A 20,399-nucleotide genomic window follows, 5' to 3' on the forward strand; every position below is an offset into this window, starting at 1 on the left:
CACATACGAATGACAGCTTAATTATCAGCCAAGTTCCAATGTAATGGTAGACCGCTTCCATCATCAACTAAAAGCAGCACTTCGTGCCCATGACTCCATGATTTCATGGACAGAGCACCTGCCTTTGGTTCTACTGTCTTCGCACAGCTCTGAAAGCAGATGCACAGCGTTCTTCAGCAGAACTCGTTTTTGGCATGACACTTTGCGTACCCAGTGAGTTATTCGCCTCGGAGACATCATCTGCTGACCTACAATCTTATGCCGACAGCCTTCGCATTACAATGACCACTGTTCTACCACCACCACTTCGTGATGACTGCAGAAATGTTTACATGAGCCCATCTTTACTTCATAGCAGTCGCGTATTTATCCGTCATGATGCTACTCGCGCTCTTTTACAAGCTCCTTACGATGGTGCCTTTGAAGTCCTCAAGCGTGACGCCAAGTTTTTCACACTTCTTGTCAGCGGATGCGAAGAGATAATTTCGATTTACCGCTTGAAGCCAGCTCATCTGGACTCTGGCAGTGCCATCTCTACAACTGAAACCGCTCAACGAGAGTGCCTTCATCTCCAGGGAGGAGCCATGTAGCGAACAGCACTCATACAGCCCGGCAGTGGAAGAAGAGATTGGACTAGCGCCATCAGACATATAGGCTCGACAATGGTAGCCGCGACATCAATGCAATAACCTGATTAATAAATGGCAATTCTTTGTGGGCCCTTCTGTTCCCACACCCCTAAATATGAAGTCTGTGAATGATCTACCGTATAGACTCTTGTGAGGGCCACACTTTTTCACAACTTTGGCAAGGTGCTGCCCTTACATGGAACAGAAGGTTTTGTTTTGTATGTTGTACACAAGTCTATTGCAATTTCTGTCTGGGCATCATAGCAGAAAAGTTTGTGTATACCGCAGAAACAGTTTGATACTAAAAATAATAAAGTTTGAAGGAACTGATTAAGTTGCTAATGCTTCAGCCTCAGATGAGCGTGTGGGGCAGGAGATGGAAACAGCTATGTCGAGCATGATAAATAAAAACTATAATGATATTTCGGTTCCCATATGAGAGCCGTGTTCACAAGCCACAAATTGTGAGAATGCATGTAGCATAATCAAGACTAGTGCGGAAGTAATAGTTTCTTTTTTATTGCCTACACTCGGTCATGGGTAAAATATTTACATTTTTACACACGTGACATGTATGTTGAAATTGTGACACCACTGACATAGAGCTCTTATCATTTTTTCAAGATTGTTTAAAAGGTTGCTTCAGAACTGAAGCAAAACATCCGCGACACCTATAGCTAGGAAGTTGGTATATGTACAAGACAGCATAAATAAACTGCAGAACCTCGGTGACATTTCTCTCAACGAAGTGACAAAACCAATTGGGAAAATATCCCTACTAAAGGGCTTTCACTAGCACTGCATACATATCTGGATGATAACGTTTGCCAAAAGCTCTTATATGAACTGACATTCACCAGCCATCAGAACTTGAAGTAAAAACTTTCTGGCCACCATAACTGGCTGCAGAAGTATATATTCATTAAACGACATGAACCACATGTTGAGGTTCATCTGTGTAAAATTCATGTCATCACATGATAGAGCATAAGACTAAGTCTGCCATAGCTTGCGTATATGTCGTTCAAATAGGCAAAATCGGTGGATGATCAACAAGGCTGATAGAAAAGGCCACACACTTTGTTCTTCTTACATGACATTGCTCAATGAGAGAGATGTAGCATACTAAAAGTGGCATCAAGAAGAAAACGAAATTCATGCGGTCAAGATTATATACCTGGTGTTGCATGAATATACCTGTGCTGTGCCAGACATGTGACAACAAAAACATTTTTTTCTAGTAGACCATAGCTGCACGAGGCTTAGTGCGAAGCTTCCGCATGCCCTCTCACACAGCACGATTCATGCTCCAGCCTAAATGAGGACTCTGGTGTCAAAAAGATGCACTGCTAAAGAAAACAGAAATGATGCTGTATTGGTGTTATCGAGGCTCTGCAGTTCATTGTATAATCAGCATAGATGAATCATTTTAGGCAACTGGAGTATATTGATCTGAATCTACAATCAATTTAATTAAAATCTCAGCTCTATGAACCTTGAGTTTCTCTCCGCAAGCAAGTTTCATGCACCAATGAGTCCCGCTCCAAATTGTTCATAAAGCCAGACAACTGAACAACACAAAAAAACGCATACATTAAAACAAGTGTTGCTGTTGCTGTAATGGCAGCTAGTGTCATTAAATTACTAGACTATTACAACACAATATAGCAAGCATACCTGGCCAGCCAGTATACCAGCACACAGATCATCTAGCTGGCAGTCCGCGGCACGCAAATCAACATCATAATCCGAGAGTGTAGAGATCTATGTAGAAGTGAGATAGTCCATTGTGGGTGCACAGATCGCTGCAGTGCTTTTCAATCTGTACAGGCATCAAACAAGCCACATTTGCCCACATTCACAGCACAGGAGTGCAGTTCTGCAGCAACACAGAATAAAGGTGCTGCTTGAGGCATGCCAACATAAAGCACTGACTATCAAATTAACTCTTCGCTAAACAACAAAGGAATCTCATCATAGTAAAGGTTGCAACACAATGCATTAATATTGAAGCTAACTATCACAATCATTCTCAAAGTAAATTTGGATCAACAGCTTCAATTAACGAAGGAGCACAGTGCAAGGGCCACAGTATGCAGCAGCCATCACACATTGAACACGTAAACTGAACACCCGCTGGAAGATCACAGCAGGTGGACTGAGAACCATTGTCACTGTGGGACTGAACAATGCCACAACACGTCATGCAACAGGGGTCCTTTTTTGTTTCTGGTGGAGTCCAAGGAAGCAGAATCACAGTTTGTGGCAGACACACATACACACATGAGCACGTTCAGTGTTCTTGGTTTTCACAAGGGGCACATGGGAGTGTTGCCGTCACATTTAAGTCTTCTTCTTGGGAAGTGTGCTGTCAAGCCGGAAGTAGTTTGGCTTTGTCTCAGTCTTTGGTCTGTTGTATTCCAGGTGGTCATAACCGTCAGCATCTGCAAAGGCAGAGAAACATATTAGTGTGCTGATGTTTCGTAAATAATGAAAAAACATGCATTGTTAACTGAACATCCATCATGTTGAAGGTGGTAAATTGACAAATTGGCGAACTTTCTAAATAGGCATAATTTCTGAAAACCACATAATGATTGTTCTTAGTCCTGTTCAAGGTACATCAAAGATTAGTTTTGCCCGAAAGCTTAATTAATACACAAGCTGCACCAACACAAATAAAGCTAATGCTTACTTAATAATAATCAACATTTGTTTTATCAGTCACTTGAATTGTCAAATTTAATTATCGTTACACCCAAGAATCTGTTAGCAAGAAAATAGCTTCTTGCATTTCCAGTAGGCAATGTGGAATGAACATTTCTAATAATAATTAAAAATATGAGAACAAGATGACTGCAGTGCTGAGAACCTTACTGAATATAACAACAATATGTGCTTGCATGGCATCAAGTTTCAGTAGCCCTATCACGGCAGAAAATGAAAGAGTAAAAATCGCAAGCAATAGTCCTCCAGAGCTGTACTAGCTACTGCTGACATAGCTTTGCACTTGTGCTCAAATTAATTATCTTTATGCAACAGCATTCTTTGCCTGGCTCCCCAATGATTGCACTTTAAAGCATTTACAGCATAGACATCATCATTCCAATGCTAGTGCATAACTTGGTTTTCAAAGAACGTGGGGCCTGCGTAATCATTTTGTTTTATAGATGTGACTGCAAGGGAGACTGCAAGGGAGACTGCAAGGGAGACTGCAAGGGAGACTGCAAGGGTAGGTGGAAAGACGGCATTCTCAATTTCTGTAGAAAGAAACAATTCTGTGGCTACTCCTGACCACATTTTAAAAAGAAGTGCATGCACTTACCACTACTCGACCGCCCTGCAAGTTGTCGAGTGTCAGTGCAGATAGGAACGGTAACATTACTAATGTCTCCCTTGTCTTTGACCTCATCATAGAAGGGTTCCTTCTTGTCCACATATGATTTGAGGTCCTCTATGCTCTGGTAGATATTAGGCTTGAAGTCGAAGTCCTTGCAGTTGCTTTCATAGTCATTGCCTCCACAGGCACCTGCAAGTGTAAAAGTGGCAGGAATAACTTGAGTACAGTGCGTGCAACAGTTGATGGCATCAAGCCAACCAGTGCACAGCCTTCTTGAAACAGGTTGGTCTGTCCAAAAATTGTTAAGAATAAGTATTCATAGTAACCAGTTGTTTATTAAGCTCGTTTTATTAAACTAGATAAGGTTTATTAACTAGGAAATTGCTGCCAGCTGTACTATAACTGCATAGCTCAAGCAGCTGACACCTGACTGGCAGCCAGCAAGGGGGCAGAAGTTGTAGGATCAACTTGACAAGGAGAGAGGACAGCAGAAGGAATAGAGGAGGAGATAAGAAAAAGCAATTTACATTCTAATGCAAGAAACCACAGCACTCAATCCAAAGAATATATCCAAGAGATAAGGTGCTTAAATTACAAATGTGCTTTGTACATAAAATTTTGACATATCTTTCAACATTGGATGCAACGACACCTTTCTCAGGCAGGATTACCTTTCAAGCTCTGCGAATCCTGGTCGTCATCATCACAGAAGCCCAGCTTGGCTTTCTCTATGTTACTCTTGGTGCAGTTGAGGTCATTGTGAATCTGCTTGATATTGGAGGCTCCAGATGCATTGTTGAGTGCACCGTCCAAATGAACAGCTTGGAAAGCATAGACAGGATTGTCAAAGTGACGTCGATCTATGAAACACGACCACAACAAACGGTGAACCACCCAACCAAACAAGAAGGTAGACTAAACGTGGAAAAAAAATGAAAGAAAGTAAAAAGGAAATAAGACCATGCCAAACCATGCACAAGATTAACGGACATGCAGCGGAGAAACTTTTTTCAATGATTTGTGAACCTACCTGGCGGTGGTCTTGGGTCTGCAGTGTACCTGCGAGAAAATGAATAATTAAGTATATTAAGCTCTCTATGTTTCAATCCACAGCAAATAATCTGGCACAGAGGTCTACAAGTGATAAACCTTGTGCATAACGTTTTCAGAAGGTAAATGCTTAATAATGGTGCTTTTTAAATCGGATGAGACCTGCACACTTTCACTGCTACTATTCTTGTTAAGCATTACTGAGCACAGTGTGTGGCTTTCTTACTATGTCCCTGTCTTCCGCGCTGTGCTTATTTTGCCACAAATTACCAACTCGCCCAAGCCTCTACCTTTGTTAGCATTATTGAATTACTGAGCCTCTTGGCAGCGTTGCCGTTTTAGTGAATTTAGGCTTGTTTAACAGAAAAAGTGCACTTTTAACAGGTAGTGGCCTTATTATCTGATTTTCAGCTATTTTTGGCATGTGTCATTTATAATTGGATGTAAATCCTACTGGTGTATCTTTAGCAGCCTAATGCAAGAACTGTGAATGCCTCAATAAGACAGTCTTGCAGAGTGAGTAAGATTTTGTCATGCGGCTCTCGGACAGAAGTTGCTGAACCAGCTGATGTTATCAAAAATTAGACAGCAAAATGCTTATAAGCCAAACAGCACGACGAGAGGCTAGTGAGACGATTCCAATACTGCAACGTTTAAGGTTAAAGCGCGATTGTGATAAATGTCAGCGCTTTCTGGCTGGCACCTCCAGTGATATGAATGATATTTAAGTATGCTACCCCAAAGCCACAGCTCTAGTCTGGAGGGTCTCACATTGTCCTGGGGGCACTTATGATATCTGCCATTGGCCACAGACTCGCCAGGCAAAATTTGAGTACGATAAAGACATGCATAGCTGGCTTCATAGCGGTGAACTTTACAGCCGGTTTTTGCTTATTTTCTAGTGCCTGTGCCCTCACTAGCAAAATAACTAGTGTGCTTGTAGCAGTGCCTAATGATGTATGCTTACTATATTTGAACTCAGAGCTTGACACTATCTAGTACTACTTTCCTTTTTATGAAAGAAACTTTCCCAAGATTCATCACTATTGGAATTTAATTGGGTGGTGAATCATTTCAGGCATGTGGAACTTCACAATTAATTGCAGTGAATCAAAGTAAGCTGATTATATTTCTGTGGTCAAGTGATTAGCACAGGAGACATTTGTTAAGTCAACCTTGACACTACTATAGAATTGATCAAATTATCCGGTGGGTCAAATTAGAAGAAGAGACAGAAAAGAAGTCCGAGCACACTGCTGCTTTATGCAGCAGTATTTACCCAGCTCTAACAGGCTTCCAACTTTAAAGAGTTCTTGTGGATTGAAAGTAGAAAGTAATGTGCACGCAAATGCACACCCGATTTTATATTTAGAGGAATATAGCAGGCTACCAATTCTGGCAATCAGAAAAAGATAAAACCTAAAGAGTTGACATATCTTCAGAGCATGGAAATTAACTGGCACTTCATGCCCACTGTTGTCACTCTTGGACTGCTTGCTCTCTATTGCCGTAGTCCACAATATGTCCTCCTGTGTCTATGTTCCCTGCATTTGATGTTTTAAATTTAGTAGACATGTCTGCAACTTACATGAATGGGATCTTTGCCCACACTTAGACTTGCCACTTTGCGAGTTCATCTAATGTCGTATGCAAGACACTAGCACGCCAAAAACATGTGATGTGGCTCTGCTGCTGCTTAGAAAGTAAAAGAATTTGTATTTTGAAGGAGCTTTCATAAAGAAAGCAGCACCTCACCATTGCCAACCTACACAAAAACATTTTTGTCTTCATCTTGTGATTACAATGATGATAGTGCTGACTATGGCTGTAGGGGATTGCCAACGCTGCAAATGCAGTTTAGGTTTCATTTGCCTTGAAAAAGGTGCACATGAGAATGGGGATTAATACTGACACATGTACTTGTTTATCCTTTTTCTGGGGAATGCATTTCACCTGCATGATTTGACACTAACTAGAATCTTATCATTGATTCTATCTGTTGTGTATGTTATTATCAGACCCTGTTTAATCAGATTGAATGTGCAACATGAATAGCGTTGTACTTTCTGGAAGGTATGCGAGCGTCAGCGGTTACACTGGAATCTTTGATGAGTCCCATATAAAAGTCGATGCACTTGACCTGCAGATCAGTTTCCAATGATCGACACATGTGCTCATCACTATCGGTCCGCCCAAGTGTTACCCGTTTGCTGGGCACAGGTTCACCCAACAAAGTTAGATCTGTGACTGGCATTGTGCCATTGTGGTTGTTCACCGTCACTACAATGTATCAATACATATTCATTCATTGTGAGCTTCTGTTCTTGCTCGAAACTTGGACAACAACTGGGCAAGAAATAACATTTTTAGCAGGAGTCTCTGATCTATTCAATGCCTCCTGGGGCTACTAAGGCTGACACCATAGCCAATAGGGTCACGAGTGGTGTCACCATTTGGGTCAAGTTCGAATTATCTGGTGAAGGCTAATTTTAGGATTGGAATAACAAAAATCTTAGCCTATAGAAATATATGGGCACTGGCCGGGACCTCCCTCTTGGGATTAAATTAACCAAAATAGCTAATCAACCAGAGTTGCATTGCTGCATCTAATGCAGCTCTGAAAACTAGAAGTCAACTTACGTTACGTAGGCCAGTTCATTTTTGAGGTGACTAACCCTCCTCTTGTAGTAGAACACAATGCAAATGACAATGACTATGACAAGGAGAACCGCCACGCAGGTTCCCACCACAATTCCTGAGTTGGACTTTGGTTCTTCTTCAAAATACATCACGCTTCTGTCCACTAGACCTGGGGGGAAAGAAATATATGGAAAGGAAGTCACAAACTCAAACACACATTTTAAACCTTCAATGTATTGCAATGTGAAATGCTTTCTTTATGGTTACAAAAACAGATTGCATAAATGTCACATTAAAAGCAGCAAATATGCACTCTGGTTCTAAGCAAATGGCAACTTACGAATATTGCAGTATTCCCCTGTGAAGCCGTAGCGGCAGACGCAGCCGGATATGGGACTGCACACAAAATTTTCTTTGCAGTCGCAGGATGACATGCAGTGGTCTCCGTAAAAGCCTTCAGCACAGACTGGAATGAAACATTGAACATCCCTCATTAATGAGCTTTTAGTAACTAGCAACAACCAGTGCTCCTTAAATGACAAAACAAACTCATTCAACAGTAATGCTCAAGATTTTATTTACATTACATGTTTTGGTTTTGTTACATCATGACATTTAACCTGTTGAAGATGAGCTACAATGGCTCTAACTGCAACCTTCTATGAAACAAGCTTTACTACTATTTACACTTGGTTCTAATTTGGGCACCCACGCAAGAGCTAATGGTCGAGAAAAATGCAAATAGTTGTTCATGTGTGTTCTCATTTCTGCGGCGATTGGTTGTACTTGAAGCAGGCATGTATGCAGTACTTGGACCTCATAGCTGAGGTAAGCCCTTAGAAGTGCCCGACTTGTAAAATGCAAGCTCACTCTCTGTGCAACGGGAGCCCATCCAGCCTGGCTTGCATCTGCACTTGCCATCACTAGCTCGGCACAAGCCACCATTTTGGCAGGTGCACTTCTGGGTGCAGTTGAAGCCATAGGTTCCATTGGTGCAGGCTGTAATGGAACCGAATAAGAGCATAGCACTAAGTATCAAAGAACCAAGCACAACATGAACAAGAACTGTGCTCACGAGAAGCTGACAGACTACTGGAGTGCCCTATAACCCAACAGCCCAAAAGATTGAATTGGGTGCTAGCTCACGTTCAAAACACTAGCACTAATCTGTCAGCTGACCGCAGCTCCACATTGCAAATAACCTGACTTCCAAGGGACGTGTCCCTTCACTTATGTATCACCTTACCAAAAAAAGAAAAAGCAGAGGGGACAAACTAACAAAGGCTTGATATGGCTGTAGACAAGTGCTTAATATCCAATTCCCAAGTTATTCCTGAGAAAGAGCAAAAAATTTCCATAAAAGTTTTGAGTTTGCCAATGTTTTGCACATAATCTTCTCATAAAAAATTTACTGCATCGTTCATTCTTTGCATTCAATAGAAATACCTATGTTAGTAAGATATTAGCACAGAGCTCTTCTCTAAGTACAAAAAGCTCTGCAACAATATTATCGACACCCATGACAACAACGTACGTCAGTGGAAACTAAAGAATGATATGAACAGGTGCCCAAAGCCAGTAGCTGGCATACAACGAGCAGCCACGCATGGCTCATTAACACAGAACAGAGCAAAGCAATGCGCACCATGAACAGGCAGGATTTGTCCTTGGCATTGATGATACTAACTGGCAGAATGAATACAGTACAAGCTTGGGGGCTGAAAGGGTTAACAGCAGCAACATTACCTTAGCATGGCCTCTAGGGAACATCAAATCAATTTGTACATATGAAGTTTAAGTAAAAGGAAGTGTTAAAACCATGGACACATTTCAGGGTTCCTGAACATGGTCACACTAACAACAAACATGGTCAAGTTAACAGACATCAAATTATTGTGCATTGTACATCAAGTCACATGGTGGCACATGGCAACAAGCCCAAAAAAGGAGTGATAAAGAGCGACGGAGAAGAAAATAGGGTAATAAGACTGAGCAATGAAAAACTGTGAGCGAGTAAACAAAAGCAAACTGCCACACTTACTCATAGTTTTAAGCATGTGGGTGATGACACTCAACAAAAGTGACTGCCCCCTATAGTAATGGTACTAAAAGGTAATGAACTAAATGGTAAAGTTTCCTAATTGTCCAATCCATGCAACAGCAGTAAGCACCATTACCCACTAATAACTAAAAATATACTGTGGAAACATGCGAATGCTTTTCCATGCTGGCAAATAAAATGCAAGTGCGCAGCGGCATGGAAAATGAATCCTCTCCAAGTGCAATGGAACATTTTGTTCAAAACTGCATATCACGTAGGGAAAAGAATGTCAAAAACCATAGGATAATTGATGAGCCTTCTGTGCTAAAATATGAAGTGCTGCAAAAAATATTCAATTCTAAGTAAATCTGGAGATGAAATATATGTCTGAAGGCCCCCCCTCTTTCCGCCAGCTTGACTGGGTGTAAATGGTAACGAATGCTCCAATAACCAGCAGCCTGAGCTCATGTATCCGATGTACCAGTTACGTAGTACTGCAGAATTGCCGGCTGCAGCCTTATCAACATCCTACGTAGTAATTGCCCGAATGTGCGGGCTAAAAAATTTAATTCGCTAAGTGGTCACTAAACCACTCGCCTTAGCGAAACGTTTCGTGTGCGGCGCACTCGTGCTCGGAGCGGGCGTCGCTAAACATATAGTCCGACGATGTGGCTCTTGGGCCCCTCTTCCGTTCAGTCCGCGCTATCTTAAAATAAGATATCCTAAATAACTGGTTAAATAGCAATTATAGAGGAAACATTGCAATGCGGAAATTGAGGGCCCAAGTCATATCATTAATTCAACAAAAATTTTTTCTCTACACAAAATCGTCTTGCATGCTAGAGCCTGCAGTACTTTGGCACTGCGGGTGGCCCAGTATGGCAGTACCAAAATAAATATGAAATAGTGCACCAGTGACGTCGATCTCTCTATTCTCTCCATTCACTCTTCAAAAAATTTACACCCTTTGTGGCTTATCTTGTCCCTTAACAATAATCACCGTCTGTCTTGCCCGCATTTCCTTTCTTTAACGCTGCGAGCCCGGTACTTCCAAGTGACAAACAGCTTGCACGTTATCAGCATGACACAGCATTCCTGACAAGAAAGTAGCGAGCGCTGAGTTTTCAAGAAAGGAAATGCTAGCTAGGGAGATAACAATTATTGCTGTGGGACAAATATAGACCCCAAAGGGTGCAGCCATTTAAGAGTGTTGCGAGTGCAGACCAACAGTAGTGCAAGCATGGAGGTAGGAAAAAATTCTTTTTGCTTCCTCCATAAATGCAAGCTTTCACTGGCATGGGCTTCATCGCAGCCTTCTCTTTTTTTGCATGGTGACGCCAGCTAGGAATCGACGTGAAGCATGCTCTATTCCGTTCCCAACCCTGTGGCGGTACCGCAGCTTGGATAATGACGTTTGCCAATATCAAAAAGTAAAAGGCTTTATGAATCAGAATGAAGAGTACTCGTAATGTCATAGCATTGTCGCCCGCACAGCAGGGAAGCATGTGGTGTTTTCTGATGGGATGGGGAGATCATCCTCACTGACACACTATATAATTTTCGTTTGGGTTCAGGGCTGCCCACAGCCAAAATACTGCAGACGATAGTACCCACGACGAATTCTGTGAAGTTGTTGCTGGGCAACATATGACTGCCGGGCTTCAATTTTGCAAATGCAATATTGCCTCTAAAACCGCCGATTAAAACTTAAAAAATTTTTTTTTACTTGTGAGCCATATTTTCCACAATGCTGCATCTGTATTGGCTGCCAAGCATTATAGTCTGACAGCAGATGTGCAAATCCGCTTATCAGAAGTTATCAGTACAGCACCCTGATTTATTTGATGCAGAGAATAAAACAATGTATATACCTGCTACAGTCGGGATATCTGGAAATGAAAGAGAAGGGGGGGCATGCGCGGTATCCAAGGCGGCTGTGCTTGTGCTTGAACATCACGCCTCCCTCCCCGAAAATTTTCTATATGCTCACCTTCCTGACTACACCGGAGGAGAGGGAGGGAGGTGACAGAGGACCTATGCACCCTGGGATCCAGACGACCTAGTTACGCCACTGGTTCGGAGAGTTATCTGTGTTTTTTGCTGTGTTATGTGGCAAGTGGGTGACAAGAGAGGGGAAATGCCATTCAGGATGGTTGAGGATTAGGTATGTCATGCATTGAAAGTGGGAAACTTGCAGATAGTATAGGATGGAATCGTGCAGCTGACTCGCAAGAGAGAAGTAATCAGGGGCTGCTGTAAGAGGCCGACGTACTGCTGAGAATATAAATTAGGCTGATGATATTACAAATGAAAGCCTCAACTTTCCATCATCCATGCTTGTATTTAATATTTCTTTTTGTACAGATGGAAAATAATTTTACAGATGCCATTTGTGAGGCATAGCCCAGTTGAGAGCTGGTGTCTATCTCATGCCCTTTTGTTTCTGTTCACATTGTGATGCATTTTCCAAAATGCCAATATTTATCTCTTCAGTCTTTTGACATCGGCCTACCTGCCACCCTGTGAACATAGAACTTTGTAAAGCTCTCAAAGTTCTGATACCAGAAGAGATAAGGGGCAGATAGTATGCATTCTTTAAAAGTCTGTCTTGAGCACAGCTCTCATGAGATACTTACACACTTTAATAGCATTGATTTAATAGCATTGAACAGCAGAGACTGACAAGCAACACATGTTTTTAGATCACAGTGACTTTTTTGGCTACTTTGCCGTTTCGAATTTCCCTTGCTTCTGGAACTTGCCTGAATAAACTTGTTTGAAGCATGTACCGCTCTGGTGTTCCCTCACCATTAGAAGATTCCCAGTGTACGTTCAGTGACTGACAAGGGAAACTTTCTTGTGGCCAGAACTATTTTTTCGTAATGCTTGACGAAACATTCGTAAAATTATGGAATAAGCCCAAATTCATAAATGTTGCGTAAAGTTCGGGACCATTGGCAGGTATGTTATCAGGAGCACTTAGATAAAGGCACACTTAGATAAAGGTGGAAAAAAGAGAGGCACTCACGTATGGTGCAGTTCTCGCCTTGCCAGCCTGGCATGCAGAGGCAGGCACCCGTCACAGAGTTGCATTCGCCTCCATTCTGGCATTTGCACTTCTGAGAACAGTTGTCGCCCCACTTGTCCACAGGGCAGGCTGGAAGTGCAAGATGAATGGATATAAAAACCAGTGTTAATCATATATTAAATAGAAATGCCGGAGCAATTCAGACTGGTGAAGTATCCTTTTTTGTTCCAGATCTCTATTTGTGTTACTTTCGGGCCACAATTTTTATCATTACTGGAGAAAATGAAAGCCAGACTTCTTTTAAATTTTACGCTTCAGCTGCAGTGCCGATGATGTCAGTGTTATGTGATGCCAAGTTGTCGCTTATTTTGAAACTACATAATTATTCCTTGTTGATAAGTACATCACACCAAAGCAGACACCGTCAAAATTTAACATTTTCATGGGAAACTCGTGCGTAAATTAAAAAGCCGCCACTGCCACTCATTAATTCATTTCTCTTGCATACTTTGAGGGCTTATGCACAATGTAGTTTTCATAGAACATATGTATGTGGCCTTCTGAGTGAAAACATAAATTTTAGTCGGAAAATGCAGGGCGAGGAACATTCAAATTTAGCTATGTAGACTATGCAAGTCAGTACCGCCCAAAATAAATTTAAACACTGAGAGAATAAGTGGGAGACAGGTTAGCCAGGGCTCAGACTCAACATTGCAGTGGCTCTGGTCAGGAGCAGGCACGTGGAAAAGAGGTGCCTGCACAGTTATACTCGCACGAGCAGAGCTTTTATCTGGGTTGCAGCATTGCTGCAGATTAGGTGGAGACAGGAGTGATATTGTTAACAGAAATGACGACTCACACTCGCTGCACCGCAAGCCCATATAACCGGCGCTGCACTGGCATTGACCGGTGATGTGGTTGCAGGGACGGCCATCGCTGTGCATGCACACTGCGCACACCTCCGAGCAGTTCTGGCCAAAGTAGCCAGCTGGGCATGCTGCAACAAGCCAAAAGGCAAGACAAGACATTATTCGAGTGTCTCTATTAGTCGCAAACACAGTCCCAAACAAGGACAGTTAGTGGTAAGCCTCACACAATGACATCTGCATATCCAGTCTGCAGGCAGAAGTAGCATAGTAGGTGACCCCACATGTGTTCAAAGAACATCTTGAGGTTGTTCTGGCATGCACATAAAGCTTGGTACATGCATCTTATTTGACTAAATTCCAAATTAACTACATCCTCCACAGTTGAGAATTGAACCCATATATATACAGTGCCAGTGCACCCTTATGGGGCCTGTTCCATCTTACAGCCTCAGTGCTGTGCAACTATTCACAGCAGTTAATCACAGCTATTCCATATATGCTACGGAAATATTTGCTAAAATTTACACAAAACGAATATAGCTCAGTAGCTTAACTTGCTCCCTGCTGCATTGTAGAAGGTTTATAATACCGACCTGCATTTTTAAATGACATGCAAAAATAATTCTGTTCAATTGGACACTAAGCCTCAGTAAGTGTTTAATGTGGAGACTATTCATTTAGCTTTTGTTTCGTCCACCGTTTTTTTACTGCATCGAAGAGCCCTGAAAAATGGGACTTTGACCTGAAACAGCAACTTGCATCAGCACATGTCCCATTTGTAAAAGTTACTCTTTCAATTGTGTCAGTGGTGTTTAGCCCATATATAATGTCACGTTTGGCCTCTGAATGGGGAAAACGTGGAAAAGGCAAGGGAAAAGCAACATAAATGCATATGTGCTTTTTCACTACATTGCGCAGCATCTGTACCAAGAACATTAGAAGTTAGGTTGATTCAAAGTCTTATGGCATGTAGAGGCAAATGTCATCTGCGAAATCACCGGACCCCTAAAATTACAAGATCGAGACAGATAAAAATGAACAAGGGAGCGAAGGCTTCAATGGAGACGCACAATGTAAGAACATGACGCAACTCTTCAATTGTCTTGAACCGCCACTCAGCACCATAAGTTAACCTGCCATAAGGAAAGAATGCATTAGCTGGTATGGAATGCTATGACTATTTTTTGAGTGCAGCAATGCACTACGTTGCATGAATTGGCTAGTTTATGCATGACCCAAATTAATAATGAAATTTGTTTACCAAATATTGGCCCTTAAGGCAACGACAAACTCTTGCCCACATGTTCACATACACACATTCAAAAGAATATCTGCAGCTAGCATCTTGTGATAGTAAGGCAAGATGTGCCAGTAAGCATGCAGAGAATGCAGAAGACAGCTCACGTTCACTGCAGTCCTTGCCCATCCATCCCCGTTCACAGACACAAACACCAGTCTCTGGATTGCACGAGGAGTTGTTCTTGCAGTCGCAGGTGTTCTCGCATGAGGCACCCCACTGGCCACGGGGACACTGACTTTCACAGGACACTCCTGCAGGCAGGTCACAGTTTGCACAAGTTCAGTTAAGCTTCAAGTTTTTCTTCCTTTATTTTCTTTGCAGATACAATCCATAACATTACAGTTTATTAAAAATCAGCAAATTGTCATAGCAAATTGAACTTCTTGCACAAAGACACTAAGTGTTTTGTCTCACAAGCACAGGTCATGAGATCACGATACTGAATAAATTAATAAAAAACATTAAAGAAAAGTTAAGGTCCGGGTTTTCACATGCCAAAGTCACAATATAATTTTGAGGCATGCTGTAGTGGAGGGCAGTGGATTAATTTTGTCCACTTGGGGTTCTTTACTGTGCACTTAAGTTTAAGTACATGAGCATTTTTGCATTTTACCCCCATCAAAATTCATAACGGTTTAGTATAAACAAGCTTTGACCTTCAACTAGTGACACAGGGTATGCAATTTCCGACACAAAGCACAATTCGCACCCATATTCTAGGATGTCGCCTCACTCAACGCTCCACCTCAACTCATGAAAGTAGACAGCAGGGACACCGTTCGACTAAAACTGTTGCAGCACTTTAATGACACTCCACGGCGATTTTACTAGTGGAAATTTTATAACCAGGCGTTCTTGGGTGCCTGCTCAGAACCACTAGAGTGACAGTTTCCTAAGCAACTACTCCTCACTGCAGTAATCAACGAGGACTGTTAATGAAGCACAGCATTTAATTCTGCAGTTATGGAGAGGCCCCATGCTTCACTAGATGGAGTCTAGGAACAGCTTCGAGTTAAGGCCCATTTGACATAATGTGGGACACTGTATTAACTGTAGTAAATAAACTTGAAGCAGTGTAACTTGAAAGGCAGCAACCTGCAATTGAACAGCGGCACTGGTAGATGGTGCCTTGTGCCTCATCGCGCACCCAAACCACACAAACCTCCTTATCGCACAGTGTGTCTGTGTGCTCTGATATCTGCCACAGAGGTTTTCATAGTGGCATCAACTTCCTAAAATGCCATGATAGTTTTCTCTGCCAAGAACTGTTACACGATGGAAGCACATTCCAGTACATTTTAATTTTAATCCAATGCCACCTGATATTCGCACTAGTGCTGCCTTTTCATACATCCATTCCGGTATTCTGCTAAAACGGTAACACTGAAGTGCTTAGCACTGGCTAAAGCTCTCCACTATTTCAGAAAGTCACAGCTGAAGGCTGGAATGCAGACTTCCCAAGCAAATCAGCTTGAACAAGAAAAAGAAGGAGGTGTAAGCGCTGCTGGTGTTTCCTGGTACTAGTGTGAATACAAATTACTAGGATGACTTCTCTCAAGACAACTGCCTTCACCTCCATCTTTATCCTAACATGGCAGAGAGGATGACAAGTAGACGATGGTACAAATTCCGAGCGAATGTAGTTACCAAAAACAAAGACCAGGTGGGCTCACCTCTGATGCCAGGAGCACAGATACACTTGCCAGTGATGTAATCACATCCCAAGGAATGCTCCCAGTTGCACTTGCATTTGTTTTCACAGTTCAATCCATATTTCCCATGCTGGTGGCCAGGTCGTGTAAAGCAAAAGAATAACAAATATGGAAACACAAGACTATGCGACATCCACTCAACATATTAGACATTAGACATTATTTATTTCATCATAAAATTATAATGTTGTAGAATGTTAGCACGTGGAACACGTACCATCAAGGACATACATATACCTCCCAACCTGTATTTATTTATTTATAGTTATTTCCTAATTGGTATGGCACCCAGCGCCAAGTGTAACACGTATGGTGCTGAAGAAACATTAAAACATTTCTAGTGTGACCACCCAACATACAAAGATCAGAGGCCTGGCTTTCGGACAGTTTTAAGAAAATTATATGATAGGAGCTTCGCAGAAGAGAAAATCGTGGGACTGTGGCCTCATGCGTCTGCAGTGTACAAAGCCACAAAAGCAGTATTGCATTTCTCTATGTGAACAACGCACACACCCAACCCCATTGGTGACCATAGTGGTGACTCCAATAGAAAAATTTAATTCTGGGGTTTTATGTGTCAAAACCACGACTTGATTATTGGGCAAGCCGTAGTGGGGGCCTTCGGATTAATTTCGACCACCTGTGTTTCTTTAATGTAAACCCAAAGCATGGTACACGAGCGTTTCTGTGTTTTGGTCCCACTAAAATGTGGCCACCGTGGATGGGATTTGATCCCGCAACTTCGTGCTTAGCAGCACAACAACAGAGCCATGGTGGTTGACTCCAATAGAGGCACCATCCATCTGGGTGGTGTTTAAGGTACAGAAAATGTGTTGAACACATGTAATCTTTCATCGAAAACACTTATTTTTGACCGACCTCAGAAAGATTTTAAAGTGAGAACGGCAGCTCATTGTAAATTATTGCAGTATTTACCAAATTCTAACGCATGCCTTTTATTCCAAAAAAGTTTCTCCTACAATTGCTTGGGCGGTGCAATCCAACATGAAACCAAAACCTAAATCCCATTCGTGGCATTCACAACAGCCTGCCATCAGAGCCAGCTTAGCCAGCATCATCATCATTGCCATGTTGGGATGGAGATCATGGATGGCAATGCCATGAGTTCATGCACAGCATGACGATGACAGCACACCCCCTTTAGTCTGGTGATTACGAAGGCACATTCAAATTATTAAATATTTGCAGGCTAGTGGCAACAAGCTGTGTCACATGTTCTTGGCATTTTAGAGGAATATGTGTTGCAGGACAAACTAGCACAACAGTTAGTCTAGGCATGGGCTACAATCCCATTTGTGATTGTTGTGGAGTCCCTTGACAAACGCAGATTATCGAATGCGCTGTGGACCATACGGAGACTGCAATAAGGTGTCCCAAAAGTGATGAAGTGATGAGGATGATGGACATTAGGTAAACCAATTTCCATTCTGTGAAGTTAAAGCTTACTGGTTTCGTCTGTTCGTTATTGCAAGAATCAGAAGCATGGTGTGCTTTTCTTTCTAAAGTAATAGGTGCATATTTGATTTCTTTTAATGTCCATTTATACATTGCTTTCCTACTTCGAATCCATCAAGAGTGGGTGTGCATTTGATTCAGGGTTACTTTAGAATTGGGGCAAACACACTTAATGAATCAGCAACGTGTTTTGGTATTTTTTCTGCCTCGTTTCATTCAACCTAGCAGATAACTCGACCTATTTCGTTGGTCCCATCAGGATTGAAGAAGTATACTTTACACATGTGTCATTGCTGTTGTCCATGTTCTTATTGCTGCGCCATAAATTCCATTCAAGAAATAGTCAGACTGAATTACAGCTTCCGCGGCTACTCTTTGACCTCTTACTGAGCACCATGCAACCAACATTTTCAGAAAATTTGCACCAAAGCAGAAATTTGTCCATTACCTAGAGTTGTCCAGAGAATTTCAAGATGTCAGATATACCGTATCTATTCGAATCTAGGCAGATAGCTTTTTTCCGGATAATCATATACCAAACTCTACGGTCAGCTTAGATTCGAGGTTTTTAAGAAACACACCAGTTCGTAATTGAAAATAGTAAATATGGTGCATAGCTAGCACCATCTAGAAAAGTCAGTATCGCGGCTGCTACTAGCCACACCAGTAGCCAACTGAAGTACATAAGCAGCGTCGCCATTTTGACCTGTGTCATATTTGCGTGTGGCGTGGCGTTACCGTAATGGCACCAAACTATAGTGCCACTTTTAAACAAAAAGTTGTGCTAGCCACAGAGGCATCGTCAAATGCTCAACCCAGGTGGGACTTTAGCATCGATGAGAAAAGCGGCTGTCGTTGGAGGGGGCAATGGGAGATGCTTTTGCTTGTGCTGTAACGCAGAGATGACACTGACAAAGAAAACAAGAATGCGATAACAGAGTTGCTGTTCACCAAGATCGCGCCGCGTTTCGACGTGTGTGAGCCGTGCCGCACTGTCGGCACATGCATGGGCATGCGGATGCTAGCTTGCGCATGTCCGCAACAGTATGTGTGGTCTGGGCTACAGCGACGAGGCTGGCAGCGATAATGACATAGAGTGAGCTCAGCATGTTCATATTGTGACACGCTGACGAAGATGTTTTCAGCTTGGTCCGAAGAAGACGACACCCTGGGTTTTCGCGCGCTGTCTACCATCTTGTTAGCTGTTACAATTATTGTAAATATCTTGTAAATATATGTCTAACTGTTTTTAACCCCGTAACATTTTCGGTGGAAGTTTCGGGATCATTATCAAGACGGATTTACGCAGCGGGCGCTCCTTGGCTGTATCTACAATGCCAGCTCAAGGCGAGGATGCTTCAGGCCCATCGGCACCCACACCCATCGTCATTCTAGCACAACTCCGTGACCCAGGAACCTTTTCTGGCACCAACAACACTGATGTTGAAGACTGGCTTCAACTATATGAGCGGGTGAGCGCCAGCAACCGTTGGGACCAGACCATCGTGCTCGCTAATTTGATATTTTACCTCGTGGGCACAGCATGCGTCTGGTTTCAGACCCATGAGGAGGAACTAACCAACTGGGACATTTGCAAACAGAAGCTCAAGGATTTGTTTGCCAAACCTGTTGGACAACAGCGCGCCGCCCAAAAAGACCTCGCTTCGCGTGTCCAGACGCGCACAGAATCCTATGTCACTTACGTCCAGGACATGCTCGCTCTGCGCCGCAAAGTGGATCCAAAGATGTCTGAACCAGATAAGGTTGCACATGTCATTAAGGGCATAGCAGCTGATGCCTTCCACCTCCTTGCGTTCAAGAATTCTTTTACTGTGCAAGCCATTATTACCGAATGCCGACAGTTTGAAGAAGTCAAGAATTGCCGCATTGCCCAGCCATTTCCCCGTCTTCCCAACACGGCTGCTACGTCCTCCTGCGAAGACCTCCGACGTACGCTCACACCCAATCACTCTGATGACATTCTACATATCATCCGATGTGAAATAGAAGCCGCATCTCCTGCCACGACCCCAACCCATAGCCCCGACAATTGCCAGGCGACCGTCTCATTGATACAGTCCGTCGTGTGCCAAGAATTGGCCAACGTTGGCTTGACCACCGTCAGCTCAGTTAATCGACCTGACTACACTCCGTCCAGCACTGTCATATGCACCCGCAGCTTCAATGCCCCAAGCAATCCGGCCGAATGGCGCACTCCAAACGACAAGCCTATATGCTTTACTTGTGGGCGTATTGGCCATATTTCACGTCACTGCCGGTCTTCGTGGAATTCAACCCCATGGCCCTACTTCCC

At 42.7% G+C, this 20,399-nt stretch overlaps 1 protein-coding gene across 3 annotated transcripts in view; it reads right to left on the minus strand.

Annotated features, from left to right (window-relative positions):
• Window positions 1-1,132: 1,132 nt before the first annotated feature.
• Window positions 1,133-20,399, minus strand: part of drpr (multiple EGF like domains draper) — a 40,242-nt gene continuing 20,975 nt past the window's right edge. The window contains exons 15-25 of one of the 3 annotated variants that reach the window (XM_075693359.1): window positions 16,571-16,679; window positions 15,002-15,148; window positions 13,588-13,725; window positions 12,729-12,857; window positions 8,530-8,658; window positions 8,000-8,125; window positions 7,660-7,828; window positions 5,000-5,028; window positions 4,641-4,790; window positions 3,955-4,158; window positions 1,133-3,073 (exon numbers count right to left, since the gene is read on the minus strand). In XM_075693359.1, coding sequence (XP_075549474.1) covers window positions 2,973-3,073; window positions 3,955-4,158; window positions 4,641-4,790; window positions 5,000-5,028; window positions 7,660-7,828; window positions 8,000-8,125; window positions 8,530-8,658; window positions 12,729-12,857; window positions 13,588-13,725; window positions 15,002-15,148; window positions 16,571-16,679 — 1,431 coding nt within the window. In that variant the 3' untranslated portion in view covers window positions 1,133-2,972. Of the gene's footprint in view, window positions 3,074-3,954; window positions 4,159-4,640; window positions 4,830-4,999; window positions 5,029-7,659; window positions 7,829-7,999; window positions 8,126-8,529; window positions 8,659-12,728; window positions 12,858-13,587; window positions 13,726-15,001; window positions 15,149-16,570; window positions 16,680-20,399 lie in introns of all 3 variants that reach the window. The other 2 variants (XM_075693358.1, XM_075693360.1) reach the window with 2 other exon arrangements.

This window comes from Dermacentor variabilis, chromosome 5 (genome assembly GCF_050947875.1).
Source record: "Dermacentor variabilis isolate Ectoservices chromosome 5, ASM5094787v1, whole genome shotgun sequence".
In the NCBI taxonomy this organism is placed as follows: domain Eukaryota; kingdom Metazoa; phylum Arthropoda; class Arachnida; order Ixodida; family Ixodidae; genus Dermacentor; species Dermacentor variabilis.